At 53.9% G+C, this 12100-nt stretch overlaps 1 protein-coding gene across 7 annotated transcripts in view; it reads left to right on the top strand.

Annotated features, from left to right (window-relative positions):
* Positions 1 to 12100, top strand: part of Mta1 (metastasis associated 1) — a 38852-nt gene that overhangs the window by 20035 nt on the left and 6717 nt on the right. For 4 of the 7 annotated variants that reach the window (XM_039112879.2, XM_039112882.2, XM_039112886.2 and 1 more), the window contains 10 exon segments: positions 1046 to 1096; positions 1664 to 1790; positions 1860 to 1923; positions 4641 to 4758; positions 7765 to 7867; positions 8728 to 8827; positions 9126 to 9314; positions 11228 to 11302; positions 11623 to 11681; positions 11948 to 12063. In XM_039112879.2, the coding sequence (XP_038968807.1) occupies positions 1046 to 1096; positions 1664 to 1790; positions 1860 to 1923; positions 4641 to 4758; positions 7765 to 7867; positions 8728 to 8827; positions 9126 to 9314; positions 11228 to 11302; positions 11623 to 11681; positions 11948 to 12063 (1002 nt within the window). 7 annotated transcript variants of the gene reach the window in all.

Below are 12100 nucleotides of genomic sequence, written 5' to 3' on the forward strand. Positions count from 1 at the left end.
GGGTTGGGGCTGTCCCACCTGCCTTCAGGATTGATCCTTTGAAAGGTCTCTAGGGAGAGCTGGAGCAAGAGGCTGTGCATATGGCTAGAAGGTCTGGCCCTGCTGCAGGCCTAGAAGAGATGAGGGATCCTGAGTCAGGGTTGGTGGGTGACTGTACCTGAGGATCTGACACGTGCACAGTCTGCAGGCCCCTTTTCCAGTCCCCTAGATACGTAATAACAGAGTGGCGTGGTTGGTGGCCTCATGTAATTTTGATGTCTTAGGCCCCAGATGATGTGTGTGCTTAGCTCCTGACTGCTGGGCAGGAGCTGCTCTGGACAGACCTGCCTGCCTTGTGATTAGGAGGAAAATAGCTTAGTAGAGACGCCCCAGGCTTCTGAGACCCGGTCATGCTGAGAAGAAATCTACCTCCTCCTGGCTTCCGGCTAAGGGATAGCCCTTCCCAACATGCTTGGCAGTCACCACAGGGGGGCAACAGAGAGCAGCCATGTCTGTTAGGCTGTCACTCTGCTGGGCTGTCACAGTGCACACTATTCTATACTCCTGTTTTGGGATGTAGGCAAGGCTAAGGGGTATTTTGTTGATACAGGGAAGTGGGCAGTAGCCACGGTGCTAAAGCGTTTGCTATGACGTTGGTATACCCTGTGCTCTCCCTGTAGTCAGCATCCTTCCTGCTGGCCTGATGCTGTTCTCTTGCCCTTGTCTGGGCAATCTTGTCTGGAGGCTTGGACTCCTGTTCTTGCCTTTTAGGGAGGAGCTAGCTCCTGATTGGTGCAGTTTGTGTGAGCAGTCTGGCAGGGGCGGACAGCTGCACACACAGGGTGGGGGTCTCGGGCAGTAGTTGGAAGAGGGATGGGTTGCAGTCGGGTGGGCAGCCTGAATGCTGGAGCAGTCAGGGGACATAGATAGTGTTTGGCTGGGTGGTATCTGTCCTCCACTGGGAGGCCTGTGGCCCCCATGTCTCCTCGGTCCGGGCCCTGGGCAGGGAGCAAGCGCTGGCACTGGCCCTAACCTGCCATCTGGGCGCTGTCTGTCTGTTATGTAGCCCTGTCAGTCTGCTATAGAGCCGGACCGGGGGCGGACACCGGCGAGGAAGGTAAGAGCCGACCTCTGCAAGGAGGGCGTCCTCGCGTCTGTGTCCCTGGGCTGGGGCGGGCGATGCACAAGTGGATGTGTCCTGGATGGGCTGCCTGCGTGCCTATCCTTGCATCCCCTGCCAGCCGGCTGAGGGCTGCGATTCCCTATGTTTGGCCTATAGCCGGGCCTTGGCTGTGGCCCAGGCTTCAGGGGTTGTCCTGCCAGTGCAGGAGAGCTACTGTGTTTTGTGTGGACCCTCCGGCCTCAGGCTGGCGGGCGAAACCTCCTGTCCTGAACATGTAGTGTGCCCGTGTTTTTCCTGCCTCTCTCTGCCTGCTGCTTCTGAGGCCAGTCTGAGCACTGTCTTCATCTTCCCATCCTGACGGTTAGCCCTGTATTCCAGGGCTCTGGGGCATCTGTGGGGGCCTGCCCAGCACTCCTGAGCCACTCTGGAACGGCAGGAGATGTGCTAGGCAGGGAAGCGACCCTGCTGTGCTTGGTGCCCTGCACGAGGGAGAGCTAGCTTGGGCTGGGGCTGTCGGGTGCCGTCTTGAGAGATGACTGACAGGGTCTCTTTGTCCTCTAGGGGAAGTGGAGGAGGAGGTAGAAAACCCAGAGATGGTAGACCTGCCTGAGAAACTTAAGCACCAGCTGCGGCATCGGGAACTGTTCCTCTCTCGGCAGTTGGAGTCTCTGCCTGCCACCCACATCAGGTAGTTCTCGCAGCCCTACCTGGCACCGTGCTGCCTGCTCCTCCTCCACCTACCCATTCTCTCTTCCAGGGGCAAGTGCAGTGTTACCCTGCTCAATGAGACCGAGTCACTCAAGTCCTACCTGGAGCGTGAGGTAAGACCCGCCCTCTGGCCTGGACATGACGTCTGCCCTTTTCATTACAGCGCAACTCCTTCCCTACCCATAGGACCCTGTCACCAAGATTCAGAGGAGTTTGGGTCCTGTTGGTCAGCTCAGGTGTTCACAGGCATTCGTTCCTTCAAGGTGACCCCTATGTGGAGGTCTCCACTCTGGGGGAATAAATGTTGGAGTTGGTGAGCACTTTTGCCTCATCAGCCAGGACTATAGGGACAAGAGTTACCTTGTCTCCTACTTGGGTGCTTGCAAAAAAGCCCGTGGGTATCACATGGAAAACAAGCTTTCACCAGCCATCTCTGTCCACAGTCTACAGTGACCCCATGGCTGCCGGCCTTGTAGGACATTGCTGCATTGGGGTAGGTAGTTCTTCTGTAGGGTCACCTGGCACAGAGTTAGGTGTTACACATTAGATGTCACCCCCAAGAAACTAGCATCTCCTGGGAAGGAAAGTCCCCTGAGATGTTGTAGGATACCACTGCTGGGCAGGGCAGGTTTCTGAGGCCAGATGGCTGCAGTGCATGGCGTCGGGGATGGGGCAGTTGAAAGGAATACTAAGTCAAGTCCTCTCTCTCTCTCTCTCTCTCTCTCTCTCTCTCTCTCTCTCACTCGCACGCACGCACGCACGCACGCACGCACGCACGCAGGCACACACACGCACACACACACACACGCACACACACACTACGTCTGGCCTGGGACCTAGTCTTTAGAGCTCTGCTACCTTGTGGTCTGAGGCTCTGATACATATGCCTCAGGTTAGCCTATACAGGCCTTCCTCACTGTATGCCCACAGGGAGTGCCCGTGAGCTTGAGAGTACCAGAATGGCGGAATATGTCCTAAGCTCGGCTTACACCCCTCACACAGGAGTCATGTCTAAATACACAGCCCACTCTCAATATAGAGCCCACTCTATAGTGATACCAACCTGTGCTGTCAGCTGTAGACCCCACTCCTTGCCATACATAGCCCAGAAGTAGTTGGATGTGGCGGCTTAGCTCTTGCTACATGAGGCTCTTCAGGGCCACAAGCCTGAGCAACCATAGACATCTTGGTCTGGTGAGAGAGAGCTGCGTGCAGTCCTGCAGGCTAGGAATCTGAGCAGCCATGAGACGTGTGTGCACCCTCAGTTCTCCAGGCCGGCCGTGCCTTTGGAGAAGGCCATGAAGGTTGATTGGCTGACAGGAGTCTAGAGCAGAGGCTGTGATTGCTGCTTGGGAGTGTTTCTGCTGGGCGGAGATGGCTTTCGAAGGACCCGTGCTGACAGCTGTAGGGAAGGCTAAAACTGCAGAATGGGAAGAGTCTTCTCTGTGAGCCAGAGGCCAGCCGTGACGTGCAGACAGTGGCGATCCCCGTTGTACAGAGATGGCCTAGGCAGTTCCCAGGTGCTGTTGGCCTCCTGGTGTCAGGGCCCACGTGTTCTTTGATGTTTCTTATTTAGAGTTTAAGAACCATGCAGTACCTGAGTGATGAAAATGGCAGGTCCCTGCTTCTGCTGGCTTGGCATCTCCTTGCCCTCTGTATGCCTGAGCGTGCTTTTTCTACTTTTAATTCAGATGCTATGAACCAGTGAGTTGAGTAACCTCCTGGGTTCTGTATAGCTGTGATCTACCAGACATAACTCCCAGTCATACCTTCTTCTCGCAGTCATACCTTGCCTAGGCCTCAGCCCTCATAAGCAAAGTCTCAAGGAACAGGACCCCACCAAGAAGGTTATCCACATCTCAGACAGTAGCCAAGAGAAGGGATGCTTAGCACGATCGGGCCAGCCAGACCTTCCTCCTGGTGAAACTGGCTGAACAGTGACAGCACCTGAGTCAGCACCACCCCCCACCGGGTGGACTGACCCTAGAAAGGCAGCCGTCACCGACTGACATCTCCATGCAGTGGCGGAGAAGAGTCAGTCGCTTTCAGAGTGGAGCAGGAAGAAGAATGGAAGCTGGAAAGGGGGAATTGTAAGTCATGGGGTGGAGTGTCGAGGTTAGGACCAGCTGCCGAGGAGCCGTGGGAGAACTGAGCAGCAGGCCTGGGGGCAGGAGCATTGAGGGCTCAGACTACTGCTCAGGACTCATGCCATCCATGCTGATCATAAGGAATAGGACTGGGCCTCACGGTCAGCCACAGGATGCAGCCTGGTATGGTCGGTAGCTCTGTCTTGGTGCCTCTTCATGTGCCTGCCTGTCTGCCTGCAGCCCGTGGGTTCATTCCTGGGCACCATGGTTTTTGTTGCGCTCATAAGTTGGTCCCCCCCCAGGGGTAGTGGTGATGTTTGAGCTAAGTTCTCGTGTGGCTCTGGCTGTCCTGGAGCACACTGTGTAGGCTAGGCTGGCCTTACTCACAGAGCTCTGCTTGCTTCTGACTCTCAAGTGCTGAGATTACAGGTGTGTGCCACTGTGCCTGGCCTTCACAAGTTGACTTTCAAATGGTTGTTGTGACAGAAAGACAGTGAGTGGCTTTTGTGAGGTAGCCTTGGCAAGCTCATGGCTCATCCACTGTTAGTTCTTCACCAGACAAGCACCCTCTGAAGCAGTTTGATGAGGTCTCCCCTCACTTCATTCACTTCTGTTGTTGCAGGGCCTGCTGCCCTGGGGTCATGGCAGGCAGGCCACATCCCTCACCCTCAGAAGTAGCCTGGCTTGGTGGATGCAGTGGGAGACTCGTCTGACACCTCTGTCTTGTATGTGGTGTTTTTCAGGATTTCTTCTTCTACTCTCTAGTCTACGACCCACAGCAGAAGACCCTCCTGGCTGATAAAGGCGAAATTCGTGTAGGGAACCGGTACCAGGCTGACATCACTGATTTGCTGAAAGACGGTGAGGTTCAGGCTGGGCCAGCAGCATGGAGGAGGCTGGAGAATGCTCTCGGCTTTACCTAGGCTTCCGCCCTTCCAGGCCTCCTTCCTAGTGGACACTGGCCGACCTCTAGCTGCAAGTCTCAAACCCGACAGCTGCCTGCTCGGCCTGCGACTCCTCAGCCTCAGGTTTCTCTGGGGCAGCTCATTATGAATTCGATTTATACTGTTGCTGCCACATGCCACGCCCAGCCTCGTTCCTTACTTATTTTGTTCTTTTATTTATATTTTACGCGTATGGTATTTTGCCTACGTGCTCGTCAGTGCACCACGTCTGTGCGGGTGTGTGTGTGTGTGGTCAGAAGATAACTTGCTGGAGTCTGTTTGTTCATCCCCCAATGTGAGACTCAGGAGTTAAACTCAGGTCCTTAGTGTACTTTGGAGGTCAGAGAACAACTTGTAGGTTTGTCTCTGTCCTAGCATGTGGGTCTGGAGATTGCACTCAGGTTGTCAGGCTTAGCAGCAAGCACCTCTGCATACTGATCATCTCACCAGCCCCTCCCCCTTGGCGGAGTTAAAATTACATTCATCCGTTCATGCGTCTGTCTGTCCGTCCATCCATCCGTCCACCCACCCACCCATCCATCCACATGTAGGGGTTTGGTCAGAATTGAGTCTACCTAGGTGGGCAGCAGAGATCAGGTTGTCAGGTGGGTGGGAAGTGCCGAGCAGATTGACATCCAGGGCTGCAGGCCCCTCCCACATCTTCCCTCAGCAGCCCTGGCAGAATGATCTGATGAGCTCGAGACCCTGGTCTTTGCCTCCTGATAGGGCTCTCAGGCTCTGACCCAGTCAGGCCCCATATCCCACAGAGCTGTTAGCTCAGCTGGGACTGAAGGTTCTGAGAGAGCAGCACTTCTGTGCCCCAGTCTCAGGCACTGCTGTTTGGTGGTTTGGGGTGCCTCAGCTAGAACTGGCTTATGCTAGGGCAGCGTGCTGTCTTCAGAGTGGCTGGCCTGACACGGCACTTGTTTCCTGCTTTTCCCTGCCCTTCCTTCCCTTTTGCTTTATGGTTTCTGTTTGGTTTTCTGGTATTTATTGGACCTCAGAGTAAGGTGCTAAGCCCACTTGGGTGGCAGCTTGGTGGGTCCTGGCTTCCCTCTGAGCTGTGTATGGGAGGCTGCCCTTTGTTTGCTGACTTCTATTCAGTGCTTGAGCCTCATTACCCTGTCTCTAACACCTGGGCATCCTGATGCCCGTGCACAACCTCAGCCAGAGCCAGCCGACTGCTGCCTTCTTTAGCTTCTTCCTCAAATAGCCCCAGCCCTCAAGCTCTGTAGACAGGCCTGAACCATGTCCAGCCTCCTGGGCTAAAGCCATAGTGTCTGCTTTCTCAGCCTGGCTGAGGGGAAGGGTCAGAGGAAAGTCAGGCCTCGGCTGTCACAGTCACATGAACTTGCACAGGGACCAGAGAGGTGGGAGAGGTCTCAAAGGTCAGAGGACCTTGCTTTGAGCAAGGTCAAAATCAAGCAGTTCCTCAAAATCAAGCAGCTCCAAGAGTCCTAGACATTTGTGGGCTCATTGGCAAGTGCTAGAAGATCCCCAAGAGAGCCACACTTTGGCTGTAGGGCCTGTCTGTGGAAAAAAAGCAGGCTCCCAGAGGAGTCTCCGAACACCAGCATGGCCTTCTTTCCTAGTCTCTGTAGCCTCTTGACACAAAGGTCAGTGGCTTCCCCATAGTGAAAATTAAGTTTTTAGTCGTGTGTGTGTGTGTGTGTGTGTGTGTGTGTGTGTGTGTGTGTGTGTGTACACGTATCTCCTGTCTGGACAAGACCAGAAGTGTTGTATCTCCTGGAGCTAAAGATCCTGGTGTTTGTGAGCTGGTAGACAGGGGTACTGGAAATTGGAACTTGGGTCCTTTGGAAGTGCAATGCCTGCTCCTGACCGCTGAGCCATCTCTCCAGCCCCACAGTGTGTGTTTTGAATGATATAAACTGGAATGCTTGCCTTCGTTCACTGAGTTGGAAATTTCAAAGTGAGCGATGTGGGTTGGTTCCATAGGTGTTCTCTGCTCTCTGTTCCAAGCAATGGCAGGCCATTTGCTATGAACAGCATCTTGGTTTTGGAGACCTTGGAATTCCAAGGGCTGTCCTTGTGACCCCTGATTAAGCACGGTCCATATCAAGACTGAAACCCACCCACAGCATTGGGGGAAAATGCCACTGTACTGGGCCTGTGTAGGCTGGAGTTTATAGAGTCCGGCTGTGGTCCGAGAGCAGCAGAGGACCTGATGATTCAGGCTCCTCAGTTTCTGCCACAGTCCCTGCAGGGTCTTCTGCAGTGGTGGGCTTCCAACTCAGGACCCTCATCCCCTGTGACTAGCAGATCATAAGACTTGCCTTGCCTTGCTCTGTCCTGGATTTAGGACCCATAGATAGTAACTCTTCAAGAGGGTCAGGAATATCTCCTTGTAGACATCCAGTCCTTCTGTTAAAGAGCTTACTCAGTGCCCTGAACAGGAACCCAGTATTCTGTGGGGACTCAAGTGTAGGCTGTTCATGGCCACATGGTGGGTTGATGCCAAGGGTCAAAGGGGAGTTGATGGGATCTGATGCAAACTTCGAAGCTTGATACCTTCACTAAATTATGAATGTAGCCCTTGGCTAGAGAACCAGACAATGGATTACAGTGGGATTTCTCCTGGGGCATTTTCCCTAGAGTCATGCCTGGCCTGGCTTGTGACAAAATTCTCCTTAGGATCCTTGATCCTGCTGTATGCTCTTTATGTGTATATGGTTATTTCATCAGGAATTGTTCCCTAATTCCCAGAATAATAGAAATCCAAGAGCAGAGTACCTGACCTCCACCACAAGGGTTGGGTGTGTGTGCCAGCTTCCCCTCTAGGCCAGCATCTCCTGTCACCTAGGGAGAAGTGGTGCCATGAACCTGGGAACAAACAGACTTGTGGTTACACTGGACATTTCCACAGCCTTTGCTGTTCTCCCTAAACTACACTTGTTCCCCATAGGTGAGGAGGACGGCCGCGATCAGTCGAAGCTGGAGACCAAGGTGTGGGAAGCCCACAATCCACTTGTAGATAAGCAGATTGACCAGTTTCTGGTGGTGGCCCGGTGAGTCCAGTAATCAGGGGCCAGCAGGATGTTGCCTGGAGCAGTGTGGTGGGTCTTGGGGACATGGAGCCTTAATTTGTACATCCAGTATGGGGTCCATGGTCTTATCCTTGTTTTTTCTTCTTCTTTTTTTTTTTTTGGAAGCTGGGGACCGAACCCAGGGCCTTGTGCTTGCTAGGCAAGCGCTCTACCACTGAGCTAAATCCCCAACCCCTTTTTCCTTGTTTCTTGCTCAGACCTTTTCCTGAGTATGAATGCAGCCTGACAATGTCTGGGCTCCTGTGATAAGTGTTCCTAGGCATCTGGGCCTATATTCTCACTGTGTGTGCCCTGAGGGCTGTCCATCATAGGCAGGTGTTCCTCCCAGGGCTAGGCTAGGACCTGGCTAAAGAGCTCCTGGCTGGCTGAATGGGAGGCCCAAGGCTGCTTGAACAAAGGGGATAGGCCCTGAAGGCCCAGAATCAGCACTGAGCCTCCAGAGCAGTTGAGGCTCAGCCGATCCAGCATGGCCCAGGAGGGCCTGCCTGCCTTTGCTACGGACAGTGAGGCTTAGGGTTCCCAGGTCTGACGCAGTTCCCCATGTAGAGATCTCCAGCAGACACACATGGGTGGATAAGAGAATTCTCTCAACCAGCATTGAGGTATATTTTGTATATTGCTTGCCCCCTGATTGATTTACACACGGGGACTCATGCCACCAAGATGCAGCTACAGCTTCTACCTGTGCTCCTCTAGAACTGAGCCCCAGAGACCCTTTGGTGCATGTACCACCTGGGTCCTGGCCCTCACTAACTTGCTGGTGGAGGTCATCCCTCCAGGTCAGCTCTGGTGGTTAGTTTAGTGGATCTCCTTCTCCCTAGCTCTGTGGGTACCTTTGCACGGGCCCTGGATTGCAGCAGCTCCGTGCGGCAGCCTAGCCTGCACATGAGTGCCGCCGCAGCCTCCCGAGACATCACCCTGGTGAGTGGGCCGCTTGCCACCTCTTCTGCCTCCTTCTGGGGTCCAGCACCCACCTAGATAGAGAGAGGGTCCTAGCAAGGTGACTGAGGACTCAGGATTCCAGCCTCTCCTGGGACACCTTAGACTTATCTAACGTGTTAAGGGAGTTAGGTAGGGGTTCCCCCTAGGGGCCTCGGCGGCTACTAGATTGTCACCTTGAGACCTGAAGAGGTGGGTGTAGGGGTCACATCTCAGGTGCAGGAAGATCTCCTTCGAGCCTGGGGACAGCCTGGACCCAGGGAACCCTGCTGTCTTACAGTTTCATGCCATGGACACGCTGCACAAGAACATCTACGACATCTCCAAGGCCATCTCTGCCCTTGTGCCTCAGGGTGGGCCAGTGCTCTGCAGGGATGAGATGGAGGAGTGGTCAGCATCAGAAGCCAACCTTTTTGAGGAAGCTCTGGAAAAATATGGGAAAGATTTCACAGACATTCAGCAAGACTTTGTAAGTGCTTAAGTAGGCTGGGCTGGTTGCCAGGTCCCCTCTCACCCAGGCCAATGTGTGTGCCTATTGTGGCAAGGCCTCTGCCCTCTTGGTCGAGGACTGGGATGGCCACCAGTGAGCGCTCAGCAGCCGTAGGAGCTCACAGGAGCTGCGGTGCTATTGTGAACGAGGGTCTCTTAGACGCGTCCTCAAGACGTCACAGCTGCCCGAACTTGTTTTTGTTTTTGTTCTTTCTTTTTTTTTTTTTTTTGTTCTTTTTTTCGAAGCTGGGGACCGAACCCAGGGCCTTGCGCTTCCTAGGTAAGCGCTCTACCACTGAGCTAAATCCCCAGCCCCTTGTTTTTGTTCTTAACGAAGCTGCACCTCACTCCCGTGTGCAAGTCTGCAGGGTCTTTAACGTGGGAGGGCTGAGTTCTCAGAGCCCCCCAACCCCAAGAAAAACCTTCCCAAAAGCCTCAATAGTGTTAGAGTTGGTTAAAAGCCTTCAGGCCCTCTGAAAAAGCACGTTTGTATGAGGTGAGGCAGTTGCGCCACCATCATGACAGCTGTGAGGAGGTGGGGTTACGTGGAGCCAGGATATAGTAAATGTGGTATTATCTACTGGACTCCATCAAAATAATAACAAGACCGAGCATGGTGGTGCATGCCTGCAGTCCTAGTGCTGAGAGGGCTGAGGCCAGCTTGCAAAACAGTGAAACACTGCTACACACAAACAGACCCAGGGTGACAGCCAGGAGCATGCAGAATGCTAATATAGGCTGGAGGCCTGGGAGGCTTAGGTGCTGGTCATTCCCAGGGCCACAATACCCACGGTCTCTGCTTGACGGCCTGGCACATAACTGGATTAAAAAGTACCAACTAAATGAAGCGAGCAAAACCTTTTCAGACGAAAAGTAGATCTAGAAGAATTCAAGGGCTAGAGAGATGGCTCAGAGGTTTAAGAGCACTGTCTGATCCTCCAGAGGTCCTGAGTTCAATTCTTAACTCATCTCTGTATAGCTCGTGCCACAGAACGCTTTCCTGGGTCTGCTGTCAGGAACTTGTTTATGTAGGTAAAACTGATGAATCTAAAGAGACAAGATTGCAGGTGACATTCACCTGTCGTGCCAGCCTTGGCGTGTAGCTGGTGCTAGAACACATCCCTTGTATGTAGGAGACCCTTGGCGTGTAGCTGGTGCTAGAACACATCCCTTGTATGTAGGAGACCCTGGGTTTGATTCCTACCACTGCGAGAAGACAAACCAAGCAGTACCTGGAGGTGGGAGGACTAGTGATGTGGCTTGTGGCCAGGGAGCAGTGGGAAAGGGACAGTTAGGGGCTTGCAGCTGTGCTGAGAAAGACCTCAGGCAGGCGCTTAGTTAGCACTGAGACTGAACACTGTGGGAAGGACAAAGCACGTGTGGAAAGTAGCCCTGGAGCTCATTAACCCAGAGAGCCCCGGGTTTGGCTTTCCAGCCGAGGTGAAGTGCAGGGCTAAGACTGTGGCTAGTGCAGCGGCCTCTCCTTCAAGCACCTGAGAATGGGTAATGGCAACAAATGCATTGGTCTCTGGCTCTGGAAGCTGCTGCGTCCATGGTTGAGGGTCTGCCTTTGGCAACTGCTTTTGTGCTGCATTGTCTCATGGAAGGCAGAACGAATGGCAAGGCAGCAGGTTCTGCCGTCTTGTCCTTGCATCTCGGATCCTTGGTAAGAACAGAACCGAGCTACTGTCCTCTCCTTCAGGCATAATGGTAATTGTTTTAGCTTGGGGTTTCTGGGTAAGGGGAAGGCCAGCCACACACCCGCTGTGGGCTTGCCGTGTTGAACACTGGGGGACTTGAAGTGATACCCGCCCTGCCGCTGCCGTGCTCCTCCCTTGCCTGCTTGAGCTTGGCCCTGTTCCCGCCACCCATCAGACTGCCTTGTCACCGCAGCTCCCATGGAAGTCGCTCACCAGCATCATTGAGTATTACTACATGTGGAAGACCACCGACAGATACGTCCAGCAGGTGTGCCATCCCACTCTCCCGATCCCCATGTAGCCACATTATGTTTGTTCATTCTTTCCCAGTGACCTCCCCTTAAGCCCTAGAGAAAAGAGGAAGGACCTAGGGTCACTAGAGGACTCACAGACTGGGAGGAAGGGACATTCCTGACCCCTAGCCAGCCTGGTAGCCCCACTCTCTGGCCCCAGGCTGGCCAGGGAAGGTCATGCAAAATTTTCCCCAAGGATGCCAGTGATGGCGAAACAATAGCCTCTCCCTCCCTGTGTTCTCCCAGCTTCCCTGGCCAGCTTGGTGACCTCCCTAACCCTCTGTTTTGTTTAAAGAAACGTTTGAAAGCAGCTGAAGCAGAGAGCAAGTTAAAGCAGGTTTATATTCCCAACTAGTAAGTCCTACCTTTATATTCCTGGGGCCAGTGGAGGGTGGGAGGTGGGTGTGGGACACAGGCCAGGCGGCCTCCTGAGTGACCCTTTCATGAGCTTGCTCCACTGGGGAGGAGGGAGCAGGATTTAAACTTTTTTGGCCCAGGAGTCAAGCTGGGTTTAGTGCCGCATATTTTGGGATATGGCAGCCAGACTACAGTGGACCAGGGATATCTGTGGGGATACAGACACCCCAGGGCACCTGTGACTGATCCTTCTCCTCCATCAGTAACAAGCCAAACCCAAACCAGATCAGCGTCAACAGTGTCAAGGCCAGTGTAGTGAATGGCACAGGGACACCAGGCCAGAGCCCCGGGGCCGGTCGGGCCTGCGAGAGCTGTTACAGTAAGTGCTGTACCTGGCTGGCCCCCATCCTGGGCAG

Source organism: Rattus norvegicus, chromosome 6, assembly GCF_036323735.1.
Source record: "Rattus norvegicus strain BN/NHsdMcwi chromosome 6, GRCr8, whole genome shotgun sequence".
Classification (NCBI taxonomy): domain Eukaryota; kingdom Metazoa; phylum Chordata; class Mammalia; order Rodentia; family Muridae; genus Rattus; species Rattus norvegicus.